At 39.7% G+C, this 27,556-nt stretch overlaps 1 protein-coding gene, 1 long non-coding RNA gene and 2 pseudogenes across 7 annotated transcripts; 3 read left to right on the forward strand and 1 right to left on the reverse strand.

The window, feature by feature from the left end:
- Positions 1-44: 44 nt before the first annotated feature.
- On the reverse strand, positions 45-27,556 carry TIMMDC1 (translocase of inner mitochondrial membrane domain containing 1). 6 transcript variants are annotated; one of them, XM_084991174.1, is made up of 9 exons: positions 27,518-27,556; positions 27,125-27,417; positions 24,305-24,470; positions 21,314-21,404; positions 19,339-19,427; positions 18,850-18,917; positions 9,892-9,970; positions 6,382-6,492; positions 45-198 (listed from the first exon to the last, which is right to left on the reverse strand). In XM_084991174.1, the coding sequence occupies exons 4-9, from the start codon at positions 21,314-21,316 to the stop codon at positions 54-56; spliced, it is 495 nt and encodes a 164-aa protein (XP_084847300.1). In that variant the 5' UTR covers positions 21,317-21,404; positions 24,305-24,470; positions 27,125-27,417; positions 27,518-27,556; the 3' UTR covers positions 45-53. The 6 variants fall into 6 exon arrangements, 5 of the variants coding, with proteins under 5 accessions (XP_084847300.1, XP_020925982.1, XP_084847297.1 ...); XM_021070323.2 differs by lacking the exon at positions 21,314-21,404 and having other exon boundaries at positions 27,140-27,417; XM_084991171.1 differs by lacking the exon at positions 21,314-21,404 and having other exon boundaries at positions 27,140-27,439.
- On the forward strand, positions 1,404-2,073 carry LOC100525430 (deubiquitinase DESI2 pseudogene; annotated as a pseudogene).
- LOC102166037 (large ribosomal subunit protein eL43 pseudogene) lies at positions 13,287-14,592 on the forward strand (annotated as a pseudogene).
- Positions 17,830-22,800, forward strand: LOC146397719 (uncharacterized). The gene is made up of 2 exons (XR_014824797.1): positions 17,830-18,016; positions 18,493-22,800. It is a non-coding gene; the product is annotated as an uncharacterized LOC146397719 (long non-coding RNA).

Genomic DNA, 27,556 nt, shown 5'->3' on the forward strand with positions numbered 1-27,556 from the left:
TGGTAACACATAGCTCCCTTCAACTCTCCAGTGAGTCCAGAGCATTTTCAATCCTAGTCTTGTTTATTTGTTGATGAAGGGTTTCTAGGAAGATTCAGCAGTGTTTCAATTTTCATAGCATCATCCTTGGATTGATTTTTCTGTAAACTGCTTTCAATTTCTTCAGGGAGGAGCTCAGTAAATTGTAGTCTGGCTTTCCTGTAATCAAAGAATAAGAATATATCAAATATTGTTCCTTTTTTTTGGTTCTTAGACTTTTTTTATTTTTTATTATTATTATTATTTTTTTTGGTCTTTTTGCTATTTCTTTGGGCCGCTCCTGCGGTATATGGAGGTTCCCAGGCTAGGGGTCGAATCAAAGCTGTAGCCACTGGCCTAGCCAGAGCCACAGCAACGCGGTATCCAAGCCGAGTCTGCAACCTACACCACAGCTCACGGCAACGCCGGATCGTTAACCCACTGAGCAAGGGCAGGGAGCGAACCCGCAACCTCATGGTTCCTAGTCAGATTCGTTAACCACTGTGCCACGACGGGAACTCCTCTTAGACTTTTTTTAAAAGATAGTATTGTGTCTTACTCTCCCTTACAACTCCTGAGCAAACACTGACCCTTGCATTTCAAATACAATGACTTTCTTCTCTCTCCTAACCTGTTCCACTTATAAGCCGAGTAGAATTCTCTCATTACCAAAACGGACATTGCTGGAGCAGAAGCTCTGATTCTTAAGATACGCCAGAATTTTTGCAGGGGTGGCACGCAGTTGCTGAAAACCCTGGGCTAAGATGTGAGCTTTGAAACTAGACTGTCCTCTTGCCCTCTGGACCCAGGAAGGATGTAAAACCCCCATCACTCTGTTAAACTCTGTTGACAGACCTTGTAGGACAGGGACGAAGGTTATATAACACTGGTAACCTCAGTACAGAAAAGTCAGATAAGACAACACTGAGATGTATATTTTCTAGGAGTTAAAATATAATTTCCAAGTAACAGATGAGTTCTTTTCCAAATCAAGTATGTGTCCTCCTTTAAGTGATTGTCAGGGTCACCTCTGACTTTCTCACACCTCTTTATAACCAGATTTTACCAATTCTTCTTGCACACTTCTATAGCCAGTGTGCTATTTTCTCCTAAGGCAATTTTTTAGATTCTCACTTTGATTTTTCTATACCGTAGTTATTTTCAAGCAAAGAAGCAGACATATAAAAGGTTATTAACTCTCCTCAGAAATACAATATATATGGGGTTCTGTCCACAGTGCCAGGAGCAACCAGCTTCTGGATGCTCCCCTGCCAGCTGCTGTGGGATGGGCTGTGTGCTTGGTACCTGGCTCCCACCCCCTGAAGCACCCTTGGGGGTTGGAGACAGAAGAGCTGGAGGGCGAGGAGGCTGCGGCCGCTGGGAGGATGGGGGCTAACCAATTAGTCGTGCTCAACGTGTAGACTCGTACTGGATGAATGAACACACCTCATCCATCGGAATTGGAGTTTTTCATTCAGAAATTGAAATATGTGGCAGAGAATTTGCTTATTCCCCTTTTCTGGAATATTTGAAATTCCCCCCAGGACATGCTTCTGAACTAGGAGAAGCATTTAAATTTAAATAAGCTGTTGTTTGGGGGAGCAATAACTTCCTAGAAGATGATATAGAAAAAATTGTAGAAGAATTGGGAAAAGAATACAAAGGCAATGACTATCATTTGATGCATAAAAATGCAATCATTTTTCTTCGGCTTTATCAGTGATTCTTTGTGGGAAAGAGATTCCTCGCTGGATCAATCCACTCGCCTACTTCAGCTCCTGCATACCCTTTCTCCAGAGATGCCTCCCAAAGGAGTGGCTCACTCCCGCAGTCCTGCAGTCTAGAGTCAGCAAGGAGCTCCAGGGAGAACTGGAGGAGGTAGAGGATACAGCAGCCTCCACCTCCATGGGTAGCACTGCAGCAGGCTCCAGGCCCGGGCACCACATCAAACTCTAAATGTCTCCAAAGTCACATGTTCAGAACTGTCCCTGGCAGTTGAATATCATTAGAGAAAAAGTCAGTGAATAAATGCCCTTTGGATATTTTATATGCAAAGATGGCTTTCCCCCAAATCCCAGTTTTTCAGCTCAGGATTATACTTGAAAAAAAAAAATCACTTGGTGCAGAATTCTGTATGAAGCTGCCCTCTGCTTTTTTTATCTACTTGTAAACCTGGATTTCCTTCTGTTTTATGTAAGCTCTGCTAATTTACGTTTACAGTATTTTGTATCACTGTTTACAAATCTTGCATGGACTTCCTGCCACCATGAAAGAAGAAAATCTTCATGTCTTCAAAAATGAGGTAGGTAGAGTTCCCGTTGTTGCGCAGTGGTTAACGAATCTGACTAGGAACCAAGAGGTTGCGGGTTTGATTCTTGGCCTTGCTCAGTGGGTTAAGGATCTGGCGTTGCATGAGTTGTGGTGTAGGTCGCAGACGGCTCGCATCCTGCGTTGCTGTGGCTCTGGCATAGGCTGGCAGCTGTAGCTCCGATTCGACCCCTAGCCTGGGAACCTCCATATGCCGCTGAAGCGGCCCAAGAAATGGCAAAAAGACCAAAAAAAAAAAAAAAAAGAAAAAAAAAAAAAGAGGTAGGTCATTTTTGTATATACTTCTTACAACTGCCTGAGATATGGCATAAATGATAGGCACACAAAGAGATACTCACACAGTTATAGTCACCATCACCTGCTTAATGGTTGTCTTTAGGTTTGTGTTTGTTAATATTTTGGCACCAGGATGCACAGAAGTGAAGGAGCACACACAACCCTGAGCCCTGAGGGCTTGGGACTGTGATCCCAGTGAGAGGGGCCCCACCCCAGGCTGAGTTCCTCTTCCGCCCAACTCCACTCTGGACAGCACATCTCCCGAGGTTCCCACCCAGCTGTTGATTTCACCCCAAATATCCATTCACCCACGCGAGGTGGCACACTGGTGTCAATCTGGCTTTAATGCCTCTAATTCTGTAAGTAGATGTATTTTGTTAAAGGTATTCTCGCTAGTAACAGATAATGTTTCTGCACATGGGTTGGGGGGGGCTTCATTTTCGTCTTAATACCTATTGATCTCTCCACACAGGATTTTCTTCATGGCATAGGATGATCCTAAGTGGTAGCCTTCTGAGTAAGCAGGATGTGTTGACATTCAACTGCTTTTAACTACCCAGGTTACCTTTTCTACTGCACCTTGAAAACTAGAGTCTTTAAGGAACATGCTCCAGAAAGTCAATACTTTGATACTGTAAACATTTTATGCACCATATCAGAAAGAGTATGTTGGAACTGGTTAGTTTCTTACAGTAGTTTCACCTCCTAATTAATAGAAAGCCTCGTCTCATTGACCTCTTGTTGGAAAAATCACACATACATGTCTTACAGTTCATCTTTTTCTGTTCTCTCAAATGTCTGTCTCTTACATAACCAACTCTAAGAATGAAACTGTCACCACAGATGAGTCCTCACAGATAGTAGGAAACCTGTCTGCTCAACTCTACTCCCAGTTTGAACTTTGGATGTAAGAGCCAAGTCATCACACGTCAAATTCAATGTTTCTACCTTAAGAATCAATGCCCTACATAGAATTTTAGACGCAGTGTATAAATTACCCAAAGCAGTGACTTTAGCTTTACAGATGTTATTGGTTTTAAAGTCGTCTACTTTTATTTAAACTTCTACGTTGGGTTGTTTGCTGCTGCTCTTTGTAAGGATCCATATCTTACAGTAAACTACATTTTTTAACTTTCCCATAAGCTGATTTTGATTGATTTTTATCAAATTAAGCACACCCTGTTTGTAGGGAAAATGAACTTTGGGTTTGACCTGAGGAAAATGAAGCCACTCAAAAAAAAAAAAAAAAAAAAAAAAGAAAAAGAAATACAATATAGGAGTTCCCATCATGGCTCAGCGGAAACGAATCCGACTAGGAACCATGAGGTTGCAGCTTTGATCCTTGGCCTCGTTCAGTGGGTTAAGGATCTGGTGTTGCTGTGGCTGTGGTGTAGGCTGTCAGCTACAGCTCCAATTCGACCCCTAGCCTTGGAAACGCCACATGCCACGAGTGTGGCCCTAAAAAGCAAAACCAAACAAACAAACTATATATATATATATCTCCTATATACTTTTGACACTATTTCATTATATATATATACATATATAAAAATAACCTATATACTTTTGACACTATTTCATTCTGCCAAAATATTTTCTTTTCTATATTTCCTGTTATTGTTTTTACCCATTCTTGAGGTTTTCCATCACTAAATAACTGACCAGTTTCTCTATTTTTTCTCCTGGTTTCCTTTATGTGTGGAATACAATTATTATTTGTTCATATATTTCCAAATGTTAATTCTTCTATAACTTCTTAATATTAGAGTCAAATAATGAGTTTACTTCCCTTACCTTTCCATCTCCTTTCTCAAAGCCTCCTTTTGAAAAAAAGAAGTCTCTTATGACACCTAAAGAACTAGAAATAAGCTAATGCTTTTATGCTTTTAATTCTCCATAATACCAAGTTTTATGTTGGCATTCAGAATTTTAAGTGTTTTATCCTGGAACCTAGGGAGCGGCATATCTCATTCATTCTCTTACTACTGAGAAGAGGAAGGAAGGAAACAAACATATATCAAACACTGTGGTGTGATTCTGCCCTTAGAACAGCTGAGAATACTGAGGGCTTGAAGTTAAGGAGAACATCTATGGTCATAGATTTCATTAGTAGTCTAGCTGGGATTTAAGCTTTGTTTTCAAGGTTTCATTGGCTCCAAAACCAATGCTTTTTCTCCTATAGCATCTAAGTCCTTGGACAGCAGATCTACAGATATTAAGAATTTCCAAGGAGTTCCCATCATGACTTAGTGGTAACAAACCCGACTAGGATCCATGAGGATGCGGGTCTGATCTGCGGCCTGGCTTAGTGGGTTAAGAATCCGGTGTTGCCATGAGCTGTGGTGTAGGTCGCAGATGCGGCTTGGATGCTGTGTTGCTGTTGCTGTGGCACAGGCCTGCAGCTCTAGCTCCGATTCAACCACTGGCCTGGGAACTTCCATATGCTGCAAGTGTGGCCCTAAAAAGCAAAACAAATCAAAACAAACAAAAACAATTTCCATGTATGTGCATGTGTGTATGTGTTTAGCGCAAATGGAAGTTTCAAGTAAAGACATGAGAAAAAGAAGACTATTTACCTACTCAACTGCCAAAGCAGCAGCAGCAGCAGCAGATGTCATCTTAGTGGCCAAGAAGCAGAACCACTGAGAATCATTTGTGCCAAAGTGCTAGATGGCAGCCTATTATGATTATAAAGAATGTGCATGAGGTCTGCTCTTACTGGACCCCAGGGAGTAACTAGAGGAACAGGTGACAGTTTGCATCCCTCTCAGTGGCATCCAGTCCATGAAAAGCCACTATACCTACCTAATGCCTATGTATCCACAGCAAGAAGTAGAATCTTTGAATGTGGAGGTCTAACATGCATATGTTCATAGACATATGCGTAAATGATGATATCATCTTTTTAAAAAAGTCAAATAGGGAGTTCCCATCACGGCAAAGTAGAAACGAATCTGACTAGGAAACATGAGGTTGTGGCTTCGATCCCTGGCCTCGCTCAGTGGGTTAAGGATTCCGTGTTGCCGTAAGCTGGAGTGTAGGTTGCAGATGTGGCTCAGATCTGATGTTGCTGAGGCTGTGGTGTAGGCTGGCAGCTACAGCTCTGATTAGATCCCTAGCCTGGGAACCTCCATAGGCCATGGGTGCGGCCCTAAAAAGACAAACAAAAAAAAAAAAAGTCAAATAAAGCTCACTCATTGCTGTGCATTTCCTTTAGGTAATTTCCTATGCAGTCAAAAACACAGGAAAAGAAAAAAAAAAGTGACCTAATGAAATTTACAACATCTATCTTAAAAAAAACAAACGTATCTAACGTAGAATAGCAGAAATGAATCCAACTAGTATCCATGAGGATGTAAGTTCAATCCCTGGCCTCACTCAGTGGGTTAAGGATCTGGCATTGCCATGAGCTGTGGTGTAGGTTGCAGTTGTGGCTCAGATCTCGAGTTGCCGTGGCTATGGTGTAGGCCGGCAGCTAAAGCTCTGATTCTACCCCTAGACTGGGAACTTCGATATGCCCCAGGTGCGGCCCTTAAAAGAAAAAATAATGTATCTAAGGAAAGATTCTCAATTAGTATCTCTCATTTTTCCACTCCCCTAATTAAAAAGATGAAAGGATCAAGTAGGGTACAAGGTGAAAGACTCAGTAAAAAGAAACTCTTCTCTGAATTTTGCAGCAATTTTAGAGTACTTAGTTTCTGAGAACACCACTGCCCAAGGATAGGAAAGCCAGACCCCGGGTCTCAATGTGCTCCTTACCGCTCTTCCAATTTCAGCTCCTGGAGTGCTTTTCGATCCTTCGCTTTTCTTTCCTGAACCGTCTCACCACAGTACTTCTGAATTGCCATCAACAGGCTTCCTATAGGAGTGCTGAGGGGGAGGTGGAGGAGGTGCAAGGAAAAAGAGCCTTTAGACCATGAAACATGTGAATGTCCCTGCTAAGGAACGAGCGACACCAATGGAACCACTTGTTCACTGACACGTACAGGAACACTGGACAATTAAAGTGTCCTTGTCAAATAAAAAAAATATGAAAAGCAATCATTGCAAGTTCCTAAAATTATCTGGTATAAAAACAACAGGTCTATAAATTGGCTGGTTTTTACTATGAATGATAAACTGGGAAAAAATATATTTATGATAAGTTCTAGAAAGTAGTTTTGTAATGAAGGTTTCTCAGAAATGAAATTAATACCAGGAAAAGTACCAGACCCCCTTAAGGGGCAAGAAAGGTGGAGGGCATTTATGGGTTGGGGGAAGGATGCTACTGGCTTTTGGGGGTGGAGCTGCCAAACGTCCTAAAATTCAAGTGTCTGGCACAAACATCTCACCTAAAATACCAATAGTTACCCCTTGAGAAACTGATTCAGATAACAATTATTACAATAATGAAGATGGTTTGATTAACATCTTCAAAGAAAATGAATTTTTGACTCTTACATAATGTAAATTCCCTCTGATCACAATTTAAATTGTAAGCACATTTTAAAAATTATTTTTGCTAGGTGGAAATGTTCATCGATGATGAATGGATAATGAAAATGTGCAGCCCTAAAAAGGGAGATCCTGTCACACTACAACAGGGATAAACCTCAAGGGCATTATGCTAAGCAAAATAGGTCAGTTACAAAAGGACCAATATTATAATGATTCCACTCGTATGAAGTACCTCACTAGTCAAAATCACAGAAACAGAAAATAGAAATGTGGTTGCCAAAGGCTGAAGGGTGGGAGAAGGGAGAATTAGTATCTAGTAGGTACAGAGTTTCAGTCTTGCAAGATGAAAAAGTTCTAGAGATCTGTCACACAACGTGACTATAGTTAACACTACTGAACAATACACGGAAAAGTGGTTAAGATGGTAATTTTTATGTTACATGTTTATTTTTTTAACCACAATAAAAAATATTTTTGTGGCTAATTTCAACATTTTTTCCGTTCAAACCAAGCTGGTAATATTAACAATACAACAAAAATAACCTTATCAATATATTATAACATGCTGAATTTTAAAACAATTTTTTAATTTAAAAAGGGATACATAAAATTACAGTGTTTCCTCCTGAAAAGGAGGTAGAAAAGGGGAGGGTAAAGGAGAACTCTTCTATCAGGTGAATGCCAACTAATAATAAAAACAGAAGAAATGACAGAACTAGCAAATCAATGTTTTGCAACCACCTTTATAATAACTGATTACAGCAGGGATCATCAATGGGCCATTAAAAACCACAAGAAGAAAGATAGCTTGAGAGTGGGCTATTCAAAGAGTCTCACCCCGCAGAAGACTTATTACCACAAAGGAAAAAAGATACCTTTGCAATGGAGAAATTTAGCAGATACCAAATGTGGTAGGCAGAATTCTAAAATGGCTCCCCCAAATTTCTTGCCCTAATTTCTCAACTATGAATAAGATGAGATATTATGCCCGTTAAGGATAGTGATCCCTTGAATGTGAGCCAATCAAAAAGATGATCTGGGTGAACCATTTAAAAGCAGAATTTTCTCCAATTGGTGGCAGAATGGACATCAGAGAGATTCAAAGTATGAGAAGGGTTCAGGATGCTGGTTGCTGGAGCGGGCACTGTGAGAGGGGATGTGGATGCCTCTGGAAACAGAGTGGTGCCTGGCTAATAGGCAGCCAGGAGAAGGGGACTTCAGACTTACAGCCACAAGGGTTCTGTCAACAACCTGAATTTTATGGAAACAAATTCTTCCCACAGAGTCTCTAGGTAAGAACCTGCCTAGTCAAAACCTTGATTTTGGCCTTGTAAAATAATAAGCAGAGAACCCATTTAAGCCTGCCCAGAGTTCTGACCCAAAGAAAAGTGATAAATGGGTAGTGTTTCAAGCTTCTGAGTGTGTGGTAATTTGCTACACAAAAGAAAACTAATACACCAAGTTAACATCACTTACAATGAGCAGCAAAATGTCTCTTGATGCAATATAGTAAAAAGGACACAAACTCACCTTACTGTATTCCTGATGAAAACATTAAAACTAAAACTAATCATGAGGAAATAATCAAACAAAACTGAGAAACATTCTGGGGTGGGGGAAAGGCAGTAGAACTGTTCTAGCTTAAAGGAATCTAAAAGAGACATGACAATGAAATGCAATAATAGATCCCAGATTTTATCTTTTAAATTTATTACAGTTGATTTACAATGTTCTGTCAATTTCTGCTGTACAGCAAAGTGACCCATATATTAAAATAATTATACATGGTATTATTATAATAACTGAGGGGTTTTGAATATGAACCTTATGGACCCTATCTTAGATAGTACTGAAGCAATGCTATGTTATTTATTGTGATAACTATACTGTGATATCAGTGGAGAATGTATTCATCCTGGGAGATACAAGCTGATGTGCTTAAGGCTGAAGAGTTACAAGGTCTTAAATGGTTCAAATGGTTTATCCAAAAAGAAAAAAAAGAGAAAGAAAAAGAAATATGCCACATCCCACACATATATAGAGAGACAGAAAACAAATATAGAAAAATGTAAACAATTGGTGAATCTAAGTGAAGGGTATATAGGTGTTCAATGTGTTAATGTATTAATTCATTCAACTTTTCTATAGGTTTGAAATTTTTCAAAGTTGAAAAATTCTTAAAATTTATCAACTAAACAAAACCTAACCTTCAATTTTTTATAGAATGTGCTCATTAATTGTTTCTTATTCCTTTTTCTTGCTCCTTATAAGTTCCTTTGTTCAAACCTCAAATAGTTTCAGGTGTTTGTGATATTTATTGTTATTTAAACAGTTTTTACCTGATGAAAACTAGAAGTAAAATCAACAATTGCGGTAGAATCAGAATTGGGCAGTCAAAGCTACTGCCAATACAAGACTAGAGACCTTTAATAGGCTCTAAGGATTAAATCTGTTACTTAGAAATGGTTGATTTTGGAGTTCCCATCGTGGCGCAGTGGTTAACGAATCCAACTAGGAACCATGAGGTTACGGGTTCGGTCCCTGCCCTTGCTCAGTGGGTTAACGATCCGGTGTTGCCGTGAGCTATGGTGTAGGTTGCAGATGCGGCTCGGATCCCGCGTTGCTGTGGCTCTGGCATAGGCCGGTGGCTATAGCTCCGATTCAACCCCTAGCCTGGGAAGCTCCATATGCCTCGGGAGCGGCCCAAGAAATAGCAACAACAACAACAAAAGACAAAAAGACAAAAAAAAAAAAAAAAAAAGGTTGATTTTTAACAGTCAAGGCATTAATGAAAGTTTTGTTAATTTAGAATCAAACCACATTAACACTTACCCTAGCAAGGCTCCAATTAGGCCACCAGCTACCAGGCCATGTAGGCCTAAGTTTATTCTAAAAAGACTTCCTGTGACAGCTATTTTAAAAGAAACAAACAAAAGGCAAGTTAAATCTTTAAATACCAGAGTTCCATTTACAAATGTTCCTCCTATACAAAGGACATAAATCTCTAAGTAAGCTTTCTAAACCCAACATTAATATACCACTACAACCTAGATTTCCTGAATCTAAAATGCCAATATAACTAGCTTCTCATCCACTCTGAAATCAGAGGAAAAAACTTTCCTTTTAAAAACAGAATTGTTCTGGAGTTCCCGTCCTGGCTCAGTGGTTAACGAATCCGACTAGGAACCATGAGGTTGCGGGTTCAATCCCTGTTCTTGCTCAGTGGTTAAGGTTCCGGCATTGCCATTAGCTGTGGTGTAGGTTGGAGATGCGGCTCGGATCCCACATTGCTGTAGCTGTGGCGTAGGCTGGCTAGCCTGGGAACCTCCATATGCCGCAGCAGTGGCCCAAGAAATGGCAAAAAAATAAATAAATAAAATTTAAAAAAAGAAAAACAGAATTGTTCTATCTGTTCTATGGACTCAACCTCTTCTCATTATGCTTCATTTTTGCCAACCTTGTCTTAAAAATATGCTATTTCTTGACTTCTATCTCTTTCATTTCTTCCTACTTTAAGGAAAGCTCTTCCCAAATAACAAAAAACCTTCACTAGCCCCTGCAGTTTATCCCTTCCCTCAGCCTCACCCTATCTGTGCTGCTAAACACAAGCAGACCTGCAGGTGGGCAGTTGGGCTACAACGCCATCTGTTGGCCAGAGCATGGGTCTGCTTTCCTTCCCACTAAGATTGCACATCCAAGAGGTCCATTCATTTCCTCTTTAACTATGCACAACACAACTAATACTACTTCAGGTGGTAACATTTTTAAAAATTAATATTTGAGGTTAATCTTTCTTTCTTCCTTTTTTGGTATTTTTAGGGCTGCACCCACACATATGGAGGTTCCCAGGCTAGGGGTGGAATCAGAGCTGTAGCCTCTGGCCTACACCACAGCCACAGCAATGCAGGATCTGAGCCACATCTGCACCCTACACCACAGCTCGTGGCAACGCCAGATCTGGATCCTTAACCCACTGAGCAAGGCCAGGGACCTGTGTCCTCATGGTTACTAGTCAGATTTGTCTCCACTGAGCCACCATGGGAACTCCGAGATCTTTTCTTCTTTTAATTTGACTGTACCTCATAAATCTTAATATGATGTGCTTTCATTTTCATTCAGCTCAAAATATTTTAAATCTACCTTGTGATTCCTCTTTGGTCTATGGGTTACTTATGAATATGTTGCTTAATTTCCAAGTATTTGTGAATTTACCCTCAGTTTTTTTCTAGTTTAATTCCATTAAGAATATACTTTGCGTGACATCAATCCTCTTAAATTTATGAAGGCTCATTTTACAGCCTTGCATATGGTCTCCCTTAGGGAATGTCCCCTGTGCACTCGAAAAGAACGAGAATTCCACTTTTGCTGGGTGGAATGTTCTAGAGATGTTATTACATCACATAGGTTGATAATGTTTTTCACATCTTCCATATCCTTGTTGATTTTCCCTCTAGTTGTTCTATCCATTATTCAAAGTAGAGCATTAAAGTCTCCAATTATTATAATTGAGTTGTCTATTCTCTTTTAACATTATAAAATACCCTTCTTTATCTCTAGTACTTCTGTATTTAGAGTCTATTTTGTCTGGTACTAGTATAGTCACTCAAGCTCCTTTTCCTACAGTTTGCATAGTATTTCTTTTTCCATCTTTTTTATTTTCAACTTACTTGCTTTTGGTTTATGTTTTTTTTGTTTGTTTGTTTTTGGCTGCACCCATGGCAGGCAAAATCTGCACCACAGCAGTGACCTAAGCCACAACAGTGACAGTGCCAGATCCTTAACCCACTACACCACCAAGGAACTCCTCAACTTATTCCTTTAAACCTAAAAAATGTCTTTTGTAGACAGCATCCAGTTGGCTCTTTCTTTAAAATACAGTTGGACAGTCACTACTGATTAGAATGCTAAATCTATTCATATTTTAATGTTATTATTGATAGCTTTAGATATGCTATTATGCTATTCATTTTCTACATATCTTACCTAATTCCTTTTTGACATGGTTACTTGTTACTACTTTTAAAAGTCACTTTCTTGGAGTTCCCTTGTAGCTCAGCAGTTTAAGAACCTGGCATTGTCACTGCTGTGGCTCTAGTTACAGCTGTTGGGCAGCTTTGATCCTTGGCCTGGGAATTTTTTCATGAGGGCGCAGACAAAAAAAAAAAAAAAAACAACAACATAGTCTACTTCAGATTAGTACTAATTTAATTCCAGTAAAATGTAGGAACACTATTCCCATCTTTCTGCTATTATTGTCATTTACATTATGTATATATTTTAAAAACAGTATGTTATTTTACACAACTATATATATTTTAATGATGTTAAGGGAAAAAAACAGTTAAGAAAGAGAAAATAGATTTACAAATTTTTTTTTTTTTTTTTTTTTTTTTTTGCTTTTTAGGGCCACACCCATGGCATATGGATGTTCTCATGGCTTACACCACAGGACAGCAATGCCAGATCTGAGCCACCATCTGTGACCTACACGACAGCTCATGGCAATGCCAGATCCTTAACCCACTGAATGAGGCCAGGAATCAAACCCGTATCCTCATGGATACTAGTCAGGTTTGTAACCTGCTGAGCTGTGACGGGAACTCACTACAAAGTCTTTTATATTAACCCACTTATTTACCATCTCTAGTACTTTTTATTTTTCCTGTGGAGCCAAGTTACTATTTGGTGTCATTTCATTGCTCCAATGTAAGTCCATTCCATCCCTCTCTTTTGTGCTATTAAAGTAATACATAGCTTTAAAGTTTTATGTCCAACAGTTTGGTTTTATTGCTATTTAACTGTCTTTTAGATCAGTTAAGAGAAGAAAATATGCATTTATACTGCCTTCAATAATACTTGTATAATTATCTTTATTTATGCCCTTTATGTAGAGTCAATTTACCATCTGATTATCATTTCCTTTCAGCCTAAAGAACTTCTTTTAGCATTTTTGTAAGGCAGGTCTGCTAGCAACAAATTCTCTTTCTTTGTTCATCTGCCAATGTCTTTATTTTTGTAGGAAGGTTTGCTAGATATAGAATTATACTGGCTGACAATTCTTTTCAGCACTTTGCCATTTCACTGCCTTCAGGCTTTCCATCATTCTAATGAGACATCAGCTGTGAATTTTATGGGGTCTTCCTGTAAGAGCTGGTTTTTTTTTTTGTTTGTTTTGTTTTTTTTGCTGCTTTCGTGATTTATCTCTCTTTCAACAATATAACTATTACATGTCCAGGTGTGACTCCCTTCATTTATTCTTCTTGGAGTTTGTTGAGATTCTTAGATGTGTAGCTTATTTTTCATCAATTTTGGGAAGTTTGTGGCCATAATTTCTTAAAATACTTTTTCTTCCATTTTCTTTCTTTTATCTGCATTACATGTGTTAGCATACTTAATTGTGTCCCATAGACCTCTGAGGTTCTGTTCATTTGTTTTCATTTTTAAAAATTATGTCCTTCATAAAAGATAATCTATATTGATCTATCTTCAAGCTCAATGATTCTCTTATGCTATCTCAAGGTAGTGAGTACCTTCTATTCAGTGAATTTTTAACTTCCATTATTGTATTTATCAACTCCAGTTTTTTAATTCTTTAAAATAATTTCTATCTTTATTGATATTTTCCATTGGATGAGTAACTGTCATCACATTTACTTAATTCTTTTAAAATGGCTTGAAATCTTTTGCCTGCTGTGTACAATAAATGGTCTCTGTCAGACACATAGCCAAATGACTGCTTTTTTTTTTTTTAGTCACCTGTTTTTGCATATCATGTGACTTTTTTTTGTTTTTGAAAACTGGGCATTTTAGGTAATAAATTACAGCAGCCCTGGAGTTGGAACATCCCCCTCACTCAGGGGCATGGCTGTGGTTCTTGTTTATATAGTGATTTGCCTGGACCAATTCTCCAATTTTCCTGGAGTCATTGTGTGTGTGTGTGTGTGTGTGTGTGTGTGTGTGTGTGTGTGTGTGCGCGCGCGTGCACATGCACGTGAGTGCAGAGTGCAGCCATTGATGTCTCTGCTTAAAGTTTTATTTTTTACACCAGCTTAGTAGTTAGCCAATGATTTGTCAGAGCTTGGGCTTAAATATCTTAAGCCAGTAAGGCTGCCACCCTCTGTCAATGGATTGGTCTGTGGCTTGAAGAATGCACTTGAGGTTAAGGCAGTTTATAAATCCTTTCTGGCTTTCACTTTGTGTTTATGAGGCCTCACAATTAACCAAAGATAAGTAGTTTGGCTCTCTAGGCTTGGTCCAGGTTTGTGGCAAAGTGGTCAAAGGCATAAGAAGGTCGGAATCATGAGTAAATATGGGATCCGTTATGGTGCTTCCCTCAGGAAATGGTGAAAAAAATTAAAATCAGCCAGCAAGCCAAGTATACTTGCTTCTTCTGTGGCAAAACCAAGATGAAGAGGCATCTGGCACTGTGGCTCCTGCATGAAAATGGTAGCTGGTGGTACCTGGACCTACACCACTTCTGCCATCACAGTAAAGTCAGCCATCAGAAGACTCAAGGAATTGAAGGAACTATAGAAGCACCACCAATGGAAACTTTGCTAGCCTATGATAAATGGGTTAATTTATGTAACAACAACAACAAAAAAGATAAGTAGTTTGCTAGAGGCCTTACCAATCTCTCCTGAGAGTGTTCAAATACATGGGTTAACTTCCCAGAGTTCTGGGGATTAGCAGCATCTTACTAAAGCCCTCTTTGGCTTTCTTATTCCTTGGATATTCCTATTAATATTCTGCCTCAACCACCAGTCTATTGCTTGCCTCAAATAATATCAAAACCTCTGGTTTGGGAGTTCCCGTTGTGGCGCAGTGGTTAACGAATCCGACTAGGAACCATGAGGTTGCGGGTTCGCTCCCTGCCCTTGCTCAGTGGGTTAAGGATCCGGCGTTGCCGTGAGCTGTGGTGTAGGTTGCAGACGCGGCTCGGATCCTGCGTTGCTGTGGCTCTGGCGTAGGCCAGTGGCTACAGCTCCGATTCGACCCCTAGCCTGGGAACCTCCATATGCCATGGGAGCAGCCCAAAGAAATAGCAAAAAGACAAAAAAAAAAAAAAAAAAAAAAAACCTCTGGTTAGCTGTCCTTCCCTAATTGTTTCCATTGTTTTTAGCAACATCCCTAGGGATGGAATTTTCTATGCTATACTCCAAATCAAGTCAGCCACCTCAAACAGCAGAACAGTTGGTTCTCCCAGGCTCCCTGCCCTTGTGGAACTTCTACATCATGGAGATGTGGGTTAGAAGGTGGGAGCAGCCACAGGCTGAAACATGAAAAACTCCCATTGTTCTTACTGAAATTCAGTAGGAATTCTTCAATACATGCTTATCAGTTTATTATGTACCTTGGTCAATTTCCAGAATCTCTAAATGATTGTTTTTGATAATTTTGTCCAGATTTTTTTTTGGCCATGCCCATGGCATGTGGAAGTTCCTGGGCCTGGGATTGAACCCAAGAGCCAGCACTAACAACACTGAATACTTAACCATTAAGCAACCATGGAACCCCTGTCCAGTTTTATTGTTACTTTTTGGGGAGAGGATTTGCAAGCTCCTTACTAAGGTATTCTAGATATTGAATATACTTTTATGAGTGGCTAGATCAATGTCAAATAATAATGGTGAAGGAAGACATTCGTACCTGATTCTGACTTCAGGATAAATTACTTTGATGTTATACCATTAATTTTGTTTATTCAGCAGTGATCCAAGCCACTGCACAGACAACACTGGATCTTTAACCTGCTGAGCAACAGGAGAACTCCTACCATTAATTTTGTTGGTTGCTGATTTGAGATAAAAATATATATTGTGGAGTTTTCATTGCGGGCAAACAGGATCAGCAGTGTCTCTAGAGGACTGGGACACAGGTTCAATCCCTGGCCCAGCACAGTAGGTTAAGGATCCACACTGCTGCAGCTGCAGCACTGGTCACCAAATGCAGCTTGGGTCTGATCCCTGGCCCAGGAACCAGGAACTCCAAATGCTGCAGGGTGGCAAAAAATAAATAAATATGTATATATCAGATATATTTTTCTATCCTTTTTAATTTTTTTTATTAAGGTATAGTTGATTTACAATGTTCCATCAATTTCTGCTGTACAGCAAAGTGACTGAGTTATATATATATATATATATATGTATATATATATATATATATACACACACTCTTTTTCTCATATTATTTCCCATCATGTTTTATCACAAGTGATTGAATATAGCTCCCTGTGCTATACAGCAGGGCCTCACTGCTTATCCGTTCTAAATATAATAGTTTGCATCTACTAATCCCAAACTCCCACTCCATCCCACTCCCTCCCTTTCCCCTTTGGCAACCACAGGTCCATTCTCCATGTCTGTGAGTCTATTTCTGTTCTTTCTCTATTTTTATTGTACTAATATTTATTTTCAATTGAGAAACTTTTATTCTATCCTGTTATATGTTAAATTGTTGTGAAATAAAAGGCAAATCTCTCTCTGAATTCAAATAAGTCATCTTGTGGGGAAGCAAAACAAGTAAACAGCCACACCTCAGAGTTATAAGTGCTTTGATAAAACTGATTATAGTAGATTATGAGAACACAGGAGAAAGGCACCTAAGATAGGAAAATGGGGGCTAGGTGAACTCTAGAGAAGCTAAAGCTGACAGATAAGCTGAGCCTTGACAGAATAAAGAGCTGAATGAAATTAGTCATGGGAGTGGGAAAATGGGTTCCAATACATGTAAATCAAGACGCTGGGTTGGAATTCCCAATGGGTTCAGTGGGTTAAGGATGTGGGTTCGATCCCTGGCCTCACTCAGTGGGTTAAGGATCTGGCATTGCCACAAGCTGTGGCACAGGTTGCAAATGTGACTTGGATCTGGTGTTGCTATGGCTGGGGTATAGGCCTGTTGCTCTGATTTGACCCCTCGCCAGGAAATTTCCACATGGCACAGGTGCGGCCATAGAAAGGAAGGAAAAAAAAAAAAAGAATATGTTGGATTTGAGAAATTCAAGTAGATTCATCAGGCTCGGGCAAGAGCAGTGCATGGGGGTCAGGTCAAGAATTGACATTAGAATGATGGTAAACAATGGAAGAACCTGAAAAGTATTATAATCATATTCATATTTCAGAAAAGCAAGACAACAGTAGAGGTGAAGCAAACCAAGATTAGAAACAGGGGAGACCTTATAGCAGCAGTGGGAACAAAAAGGAGGTGAGAGAGTCCACACATATTTAAGGAATAAAACTGATAGGACCAGAAGTTTGAAAAGGAGAAATAAAGGGCAGAACCACACCATTACATGTTTCCAGTTTGGGAATTTAACAGGGTATAAAACAGAGAACATATAACAGGAGCAAATACGCAACCCAAATAGAGCCCAAATGATAAGCAAATGCGCTAAAATGTTGACAATAGCTAAATCTCTGTACCAAAGGGTGTTTCCTGTATTACTTTTATTTTTGCAACTTTCTATAAGCTTGAAATTAAATTAAATTAAAAATTAAATTAAATTTAAAAAATGTGCAGGAAATATATGCTCTCCCCGCCCTTTTTTGGCTGCACCCATGGCATAGAGAAGTTCCCCAGGCCAGGGATCAAATCTGAGCCACATCCGCAGTCTACATACAGCTGCAGCAATGGTGGATCCTTAACCCACTATGCCACAAGAGGAACTCCTAAGCATGCTTTTGTAGGTGAGAATGTATGTGTATTTGGCAGTTAACTTCATTTGTATTTCTGGAAATGTACTGGATTTGTACTTGAACTGTTCAATACTTTTTTTTTTCAATGTTTTTTCTAAAGAGGGCATATCTACCCAGAGAGTTTTAAAATAAAACCTAATCTCTTGGAATTCTGGTGGCATAGCAGATTAAGTATCTGACATTGCCACTACCCAGAGGGCCCTGGGTTGTTGCTGTGGCATGAGTTTGATCCCTGGCCCAGGAACTTCTATATGCCATGGGTGCAGTCAAAAATATAAATAAATAAATAAAATTCAATCTCTTACCATGAAAAATATCAGGCTCCTTTCTACCTCATCTCACCAAACTCAAGCCACTCTTCTCTTCGTTCACCATGTTCCAGTCCTATTATCCTGCCTTTAAGAGCCTTCACACTTAATGTTCCCCCTGCTTAGGCTACTCTTCTCTGCACTGCTTGCTCCTTCCCATTCTTCGGGTATCAGCTTAAATGTCACTTCCTTAGAAAGGCTTTTCTGATCACCCTGTCCACATTAGATCTCATTGCTCCATCTATTTGTTACTTTCTATCATAGCAACCTGGTTATTTCCCATCCAAATTAGGTAAAACTCAGTGAAGACAAAGACAATTTCCTGTTTTGTTCACGAAGTATACCAAGGATAAACTACAATGTTTTCGATACATTTTGCATGAATTTTGAATGAGATGTGATAAGGAGCCAACCAAAGAATTCAACAGCCATGATTTATAAGTCCTTACAAATCTCCTAGACCGTATTTGAGACCAAAGAACTTAAATGAGAACAGGGAGTTCCCGTCGTGGCGCAGTGGTTAACGAATCCGACTAGGAACCATGAGGTTGCGGATTCGATCCCTGCCCTTGCTCAGTGGGTTAACGATCCGGTGTTGCCGTGAGCTGCAGTGTAGGTTGCAGACGCGGCTCGGATCCCGAGTTGCTGTGGCTCTGGCGTAGGCCAGTGGCTACAGCTCCGATTCAACCCCTAGCCTGGGAACCTCCATATGCCTCGGGAGCAGCCCAAGAGATAGCAAAGACAATAAATAAATAAATAAATAAATAAGAATAAAAATGTCTTACCTCCTGCAATGACAAAATGGCTCAGGGCATTTTTATTTCGGTACACATTTAGACCAGTATTCACTGTGCTAAGAAGAAGGGAGAAGGAGGCAAACATATAATTTAAAGCACCTCTAATTTACCTTTTTAACTGTAACTTTCACTAAAGTAATACATAGAAGAGCCTACTATCCCTGGTGCTAATCTAGGATCCTTCAGTGTGTTTTAGATTGCTATAAAATGCCAATTAGCAATAGAGCATAAAGAAGAGTTCTGGAAAATTCCTCTTAGCAACCCTGTATCTATTTTGATAACTATTTAGTAGACCTTCCGGCATAGATGCAAAACTTTAACTGGACCAATCTTTTACATAAATAGATAATAGTTCTTGAGAAAAAGTTATTATGAATCACTTTTATACGGGCATTCAGTTTTTATAATTCCACTTGCTCAAAACACATGTTCCTCAAAGAATACCCAAGACCCTTCATCACAATTCAGAGAACTTACTTGAATATAGTCACAAACAGGGTTGTTCTCCAACTCCAGCGCCAGCCATATCGGATGAAGCCTCTCGTGGCAGCACGATGTGCAGAGTGCTAAAGTTAATAAAAAGGCTGTGAGGTTCTGAGACACCTTGACATTTTCCTTATGGAGTTGGAGTTCCCATCGTGGCTCAGTGGTTAGTGAACCTGACTAGTAACCGTGAAGTTCTATCCCTGGCCTCACTCAGTTGGTTAAGGATCTGGTGTTGCTGTGAGCCATGGTGGAGGTCGCAGATGAGGCTCAGATCCTGAGTTGCTGTGGCGTAGGCTGGCAGCTACAGCTCTGACTGGACCTCTAGCCTGGGAACCTCCATATGCTGTTTGAGTGCAGGCGTAAAAAGACAAAAAGACCAAAACAACAACAACAACAACAACAACAACAACAACAAAAAACTGTGGCGAAGGAATGTCAGCCATGGATTAGGTAGGGACCACTAAAGATTTAGAAACAATAGAAAATCTCTAGATATAGCATTTGTTAAGTATTAAAACAACTAAAAATGTCACATGCATCCTATGCTATCAGAAGATGGCAAGGGAACTAAGAATTGCCAGTGTCAAGCAAGTAATCCAAAAATTAAGTATCAACTAAGAAACTATATGACAACAACATGACAGACATAAAATCAGTATTAGACATGTTTTTCAGGAAATTGTGGGGGAAAAAAACACAAAATAGAAGAACTGAGAAAATAGTGAAGGGTAAGAATTAAAGTAATCAGATGTGCAGGAAAGGAAGAGAGGAAGAAAAAAATTAGTGGGACAACTAGCAGAATTTACATAAATTTCACATAAAGTCCATAGATAAAAATACTTGATCAATGTTAATGTTTAATGACTACCTTCTATATAAAAGTTGTTAACATACTACCTCATTTAATTTTACAATATTTTTTTCAAGCAGGTGTTTTTGTTTTAACTGAAGCAGAGAGATGAAGTTTCTAACCAAGAACACTTAGTCAATAAAGAATAGTGAGAACTAGAAGATAGGTTGTCTGCTTCTACAGCCCATTTTCACTAGACCACCATGAAGTAAGTCTGGAATAATATCGTGAGGGTAAAGCCTAGATTTTTAAAGAATCTGACAGAAGCCCTAAGTGAGTCTTAACAACTATATTATACTAGGCAAGTCAGAACCTCTCTGAAAGGTACTGGTGAGAAATCATGGCTTTTAATAAATAAGCAGATAACAGACATGTACGTGAATGTGTATATAAATCACACACACATTTCCTAACTCTATCTGCCTAGGGCCTAGAAGCCATGGTATCCCAGTTACAATGAGCATAGCTAGCACCACAGCTTGGCTTTTAAATATTGTGTTAAAAGAAACTATGGTTTCTTGGTGAAATGGGCTTAGTCCAGGGCTGCTACTTAAAAAGTAAACTATGAGCCAAAACATGCTGCTGTGCCAAAAAGAAAAGGAATGCTCAAAGACTAATGAGGACACATCAAAAGGACAAAGGAGCTAGCTTGAAGGGGCTCCAAGAATCCAAATCTAGGCCAATTTGAGTATGAAAATAAATGATGATATAACAGATTTTAAAACTACAGGATAGGAGGAGTTCCTGTCGTGGCTTAGTGGTTAATAAATCTGACTAGGAACCATGAAGTTGCGGGTTCAACCCCTGGCCTCGCTCAGTGGGTTAAGGATCCGGCGTTACTGTGAGCTGTGGTGTAGGTTGCAGACTCGGCTCGGATCCCGTGTTGCTGTGGCTCTGGCATAGGCCAGCGGCTACAGCTCCGATTACACCCCAGCCTGGGAACCTTCATGTGCGGCAGGTGCGATCCTAGAAAAGACAAAAATAAATAAATAAATAAGTAAAACTACAGAATAAAGAATCCATGAGTCCACATTAAATACATAAATTATAAATAAGTGAACAGATAAACATAAATAGAGGGGAAGTCAAAGCTCTTTCTTATAACAGAATACTAACCATAAATATAGATGGAATGATGGAATTAGAAAATGGCCATTTGACAACCACCACAGTAATAACTACTTCAGGAAAGAATCAGCACTGAATGCTAAAAGTAGATAGACATTTGATGAAAAACAGGTTTTGCATACTATCAAAGTACCTAATAAGTATTCATAAGATATTTATTAATTGCAAAAGGAAAAAATAGTAATTTTACAGTGGATAAACCTGGCAGGGACCATTTTAACTAAGTGTCTAAGCATCGCCAGGGAGTTCCTATGGCGGATCAGCAGTAAAGAACCCATATAGCATCCATGAGGACTCAGGTTCCATCACTTGTCCCACTCAGTGGGTTAAGGATCCAGCGTTGCCGTGAGTTGTGGTGTAGGTTGCAGATGCGGCTCAGATCCAGTGTTGCTGTGGCTGTGGCATAGGTGGGGGGGGGGCACAGCTCAGATTCGACCCCTAGCCTGGGAACTTCCATATGCCACAAGTGTGGTCCTAAAAAAAATTTTTTTTTAAAATAAAGTAAGCACTGGAGTTCCTGTCGTGGCTCAGTGGTTAACGAAATCTGCCTAGGAACCATGAGGTTGTGGGTTCGATCTCTGGCCTCGCTCAGTGGGTTAAGGATCCGGCGTTGTCTCGAGCTATGGTGTAAGTCGCAGACTTGGCTCGGATCCCGAGTTGCTGTGGCTCTGGTGTAGGCCAGCGGCCCCAGCTCCGAATGGACCCCTAGCCTGGGAACCTCCATATGCTGCGGGAACGGCTCAAGAAAGTAGGCAAAAAGACAAAAATAAATAAATAAAGTAAGCAAGCATCACCAGTAGAAGGACAAATAGATATCTACATCTTGTGGTTTTTATTGAGAAGGATACAACATCAATTCTAGGGTATTCTGCAAAAACACATAGGTAAAATCTAAACACAAGAAAACATCAAACATACAAACTGAGGGACAGTCTACAAAATAAACGGCCTATAGTCTTAAAAAATATCAAGGTCATGAAAACCAAAAAACAACAGAAAAAATTTTCCGGATTAAAGGAGACTGATTAGAGAAGCATGACAGGCAAGTTCAACACCTGATCCAGTATTAGATCTTGGATCTAATGATATATTTACTTTTAATGATATATTTGCTTTTCTTCTGGGGAGGTGGGCAGGGGGCTGCGCCCAAGACATGCGGAAGTTCCTGGGCCAGGGATCGAATCCATCCCACAGCAGTGATAACACTGGATCCTTAACCTGCTGTGCCACAAGGGAACTCTAATGACTTATTTACTTTTAAAATAAATTATATTAGGAGTTCCTGTTGTGGCACAGTGGAAACAAATCCGACTAGGAACCATGAGGTTGCAGGTTCAATCCCTGGTCTTGGTCAGTGGGTTAAGGATCCCGAGCTGCCATAAGCTGAGGTGTAGGTCGCAGATGCGGCTCAGATCCTGAATTGCCATGGCTGTGGCCAGCAGCTGTAACTCTGATTCGACCCCTAGCCTGGGAACCTCCATATGCCTTAAGTGCAGCCCTAAAAACAAAAAAACAAAAAAATATATATATATTAGTGGGGCAACTAGCAACATTTATGTAAAGTTCATAGATAATAGTACTCTATCAATACTAATGTTCAGCTCATCATAATTATATTATGGTTATAGAAGAAAATGTCCTTGTTTTTAGGAAATACATGCTGAAGCACTCATCATATTTACTAGTTACTTCCAAGCAGTTCACACACAAAAAAAGTATATCTTATGCAGAGAGAGAATGAGAAAGCAAATGTGGTAAAATATCAACATTTGGGGAATTTGACTGAAAGGTACACAGGAATACTTTGCATAGTTGGTCCTCCACATTCTCAGATTTGGATCCTGAGGATGTGGACCCATGGACTGGGGAGCATATGGTACTGTGCTTTTTTATAAAAGGGACTTGAGCATTTGTGGATTTTGGTATCTGCGCCAGTCCTGGAACCGATCCTCCTTGAATGAGGGACACTGGTACGACTTCTGCAAATTTATAATTAAAAAAAAAAAAACCCTCAAAACATGAAAATATCTGGGAGTTCCCACTGTGGTTCTGTGGAAACGAATCTAACTAGTGTCCATGAGAATGCAGGTTCAATCCCTGGCCTCACTCGGTGAGTTAAGGACCCGGCATTGCCATGAGCTGTGGTATAGGTAACAGATGTGGCTCGGATCCTGCATTGCTGTCTGTAGCTGTGGCATAGGGAAATAGCTGTAGCTCCGATTTGACCTCTAGCCTGGGAACTTCATATGCTACAGGTGTGGCCCTAAAAAAAAAAAAAAAAAAAAAATTCTGAGCTGTAACTTCCTCACTAATAAAACAGAACTGATGTATAGATCTAGGATATAACACATAAGTTAGTACTCTAAAAACTGTAACACTCTAAACATTAATTACTGTTTTAGTGTGAGCCAGTATAGTGCATGGAAGCTTTGTGAATAGGGTAATTAATATGCTATAGGTAAGCCTTGATGATTTAGCAGGGGATTAGAAATACATTTCAGAAAGCAGAGATATGGTAGTTATCCATTCTGAAGGTAAAAAAAGTGGTTTGAGGAGTTTCCATCATGGCACAGTGGAAACGAATCTGACTAGGAACCATGAAGTTGCAGGTTTGGTCCCTGGCCTCGCTCATTAGGTTAAGGATCCAGCATTGCTGTAAGCTGTGGTGTAGGTCGCAGACACAGCTTGGATCTGATGTTGCTGTGGCTGTGGTGCAGGCCAGCAGCTATAGCTCCAACTGGACCCCTAGACTGGGAAACTCCATATGCCTCAGGTGCAGCCTTAAAAACAAAAACAAACAAACAAACAAAAGGTGGTTTGACAAAGTTTGTGTATAGATTTCAGCATTAGTACTTCCATTGTTAAGTATGGACTTTGTTTCTTAAACTCTCCCAACCTTACCACCACACTAGATGATTAAGTTTAAGTGAAAAGCTAAATTGGTGTGCCCTCAAATACTATTAGAACACTGGTACATACCACAGCATCAAACTGGTTATGGTACACTTCTGCTTGGCTCTGCTCAATGTAGTGCTGTTTAGCATGAATAAAAGCTGGTATCCCCCCATATGCCCAGCCAATGATGCCTGCTGAAATTGCTGCCTTGTATATATCCTGAAGTTCTTTTGAAGTTCTCTGCTGTTCACTAAAACATCAAAAAGATAATGTTTATGGATACTGCTCTCCAAAAAACAGTATGATCAGAATTATCCCAAGTGCTAACAGGACCACATTTTTCATGATGGGCAGAACCAGTTAAATCCTTTGATGAATTAAATAATTATATTACAGTGGCTCAAATCTCAATCCAAACTAATACATGCTTTTAGAAATTAAGTTAGCGGATATTCTTGAGAAGGCAGTGACAAGAAAGGGACACAAGGGGGAGCTCCTGGATGTAATTAAGTCTCTTGCAGCTGGATACACAGCTATGTTTAGTTTGTGAAAAGTCATAGGTGGGTATACTTATGTAAATATACTTGTGCATTTTTATAGGTTCACATTATACTGCAATACAATTTTTTCTTTAAGGTGATTTTGACGACTGTTAGAACTCTACTATATCCCTGGAAACAGAAAGAATCTGTGAACTGAATGAAGGAAAACACATTTCCTTTTTTGAATTTTTAGATACCTTTGGCAATTACACAAACTAACGAGGTTTTAGGACAATGTATGTAAGAATGAATTCCTAGATGTAAAAAAAAAGAGTCAAAACTTTATCTTTCTGAATAATTTTTATGTAATACTCAGATGGGCTTGTACTATTAAAAAGCATCGAATGAGAAATCTCACTATGCAGTGGGCAGCGCAAACCAACATAAAATAACATGGAAAAGCTACCACTTCATTCAATCCATTAAGGAACTAGAACCCATACTGGAGCTTCCACTATACCCTCTGGAAATTGCGCTAACAAATAGCTAATTTTTTAAGTGTTAATTTCCTATAAATAATGGCCTTCACATGTAAGTAAACCACTAAATGGTAATTTTTTACATTACTAACTTGCTTTCTTCAGAGGCTGTACAAGTGTTTATCTAATTCTAACAGCCAGTTAACAACATTTCTGAAATCATGTAATCAGTGAGTTTTTATAGTTCTTGCATACATAAAAGGGATCACTAAATAAAATGTTAGGAAACTAATTCTTACATCAATAAGAAAAACTGCTATAATATGAACTTTATATATATATTTTTTTTACTTTTATATTTATTTATTTATTTGCTTTTTAGGGCCACACCTGCCACATATGGAGGTTCCCGGGCTAGGGGTCAAGTCAGAGCTACAGCTGCCAGCCACAGCCACAGCCACAGCCACGCCACATCTGAGCCACGTCTGTGACCTACACCACAGCTCACAGCAACACTAGATGCTTAACCCACTGAGCAAGGTCAGGGATTGAACCTATGTCCTCATGGATGCTAGTCAAATTTGTTAACCACTGAGACACAAGACAAACTCCTGAACTTTATATTTTAACTTTTATAACGAATAAGATAAAAAACATCATTTACATTAAAAACTGGTAGAACCCAGAAAGGAGAAAATATAAAAGAGCTTTAGATTTAACAAGTTGGGAAATGCATATGCTTTTCTCTTTTCCATCCTTTGAAAAATTCTATGACATAGGTGATACTTTTTTCCATTTTATCAATTGAGGCTGTAAGAAATTACATGATTAATCCTAACAGCTAAATGAATGGTGAAGAAACGGGGCACAGTGATGAAAAGGACCAATGGGATTGTGGTTCTGGTTCGTGTCATCCACTGCTAAGAGACTTGTGGCCAGATCACAATCACTCTGAACATTGGTTTCCTTATGCATGACTTAGTGGGGAGAATGAAAGTTAAACTAAATTATCTTTCACATTTCTTTCAGCTCCAACATTCTGTGGTTTTATAAAGCTGATCAAAATAACCCTTTTCTGTTATATACTATATAGGCTCCTTCACAAATATCTCAAATAAATTTTGGAAGGACCAATAAGAAGGGCGGCTTATCTTTAAAACAAAGATGATGAAACCTAAATAAAGTAATTAATACAATTCCACCAGCTCCCCTGCCTGAACTATCTCAGCAACATAATAAAGCTTCGACGTTAATTTAACCAATGTTGATAACACAGTATAGTATATAGTAAAGTACTTCATAAAAGGGCAAACTTTTTACCAGTAATTGATGAACGAAACAATGATGAAATTAATTATCGTGAGTTTTCCATTAAAGTTAATTCAATTTAAAGGGTTATTTCTTTTATTCTGAAACATCCTTATTTGTGAATCCAGCTAATTTCTTTATAAAATGATGAGACAATAGTTGCTACTATTTTTTTATATATTCCTTATTTAGCAGAATAAAAATTTTACAACTCTTTCTGCTATCTCTGAACTTCCATTTTTGCGCCGGGGAGGAGGGCTATTGGTCATAAACTATCAAAATTTGGGATCAAGTTATATAAGAAAAGGAATATTGCAGTCCTGCAGATGTGGGTTCTCGCGTCACCAAGTACCTTGGCCCAATTCTTCTAATCTGTAAAATCGAGGTAATTACACTAAGACTCTACTCCCTAAATATCCCTAAAAGCTCTGACATTCAATGAGGCTCACCTTTACCACCTGAAAACCGGCCTGTCAATCATAAGAACCACCTAGCCGCTATGTTAGGATACAAGCTTGGAGTACAAGCACTAGAACCCAAAATTCCGTTTAAAAATAAATCACACCACCCTGGGGTCCTTCATCCCGGATGACCCAGGTTTCAGGTCACCTCCTTCGTAGCCCCTCCCCACAGACCGTAGGCACTTTTACTCTTTGACAAACAGCTCCCGGAGTCGGTCCCATCCGGATTCCGGGTATCGGGCTTCCGGGACGCAGGAAGGCAGCTTAAGGTCCTCCGCAAGACCCTTGGAATCGGTGGCCACAGCTCCAGCAGCAAAGACCCGAGGGAAAGGATTCAGCGCCCTGCAGAGCAAGCTCCGTGGAGCCGGCGGCCGCACCTCCATGGTCTCCTCAGAACCTGCCGGACAGCTTGGGCGCTCAGGGCCCCAAGGTCTCCGGGAGGCGCCGTGGGAGAAGAGCGAAGATAACTGCAAGAATAAGTGACGAATACTGGTACACTACGCTCTAGCAAATTCGCGGCCGTAGCGGTAGCCACACACCGTGACAGACCTGCACTCCCAGACTAACCTCACTTTGGAAGCCCTTGGACACACGAGACAGGAAGTC

The sequence above is a fragment of the Sus scrofa genome, chromosome 13 (genome assembly GCF_054392235.1).
Source record: "Sus scrofa isolate SSC_HxYL_T2T_F1_AM1 chromosome 13, Sscrofa_HxYL_maternal_Yorkshire_Landrace_v2.0, whole genome shotgun sequence".
Taxonomy (NCBI): Eukaryota; Metazoa; Chordata; class Mammalia; order Artiodactyla; family Suidae; genus Sus; species Sus scrofa.

Bases quoted from the DNA above. Each gene is read 5' to 3' on its own strand.
- TIMMDC1 (XM_021070323.2), bottom strand. From the start codon at position 27,333: ATGGAGGTGCGGCCGCCGGCTCCACGGAGCTTGCTCTGCAGGGCGCTG. The intron at 18,918-19,338 runs GTAAGTTCTCTG...CCTTCTTCTTAG, and splicing joins CTGTTTGTGACTATATTCAA to CACAGTGAATACTGGTCTAA. The intron at 9,971-18,849 runs GTAAGACATTTT...CTTTTAAAATAG, and splicing joins CCATTTTGTCATTGCAGGAG to CTGTCACAGGAAGTCTTTTT.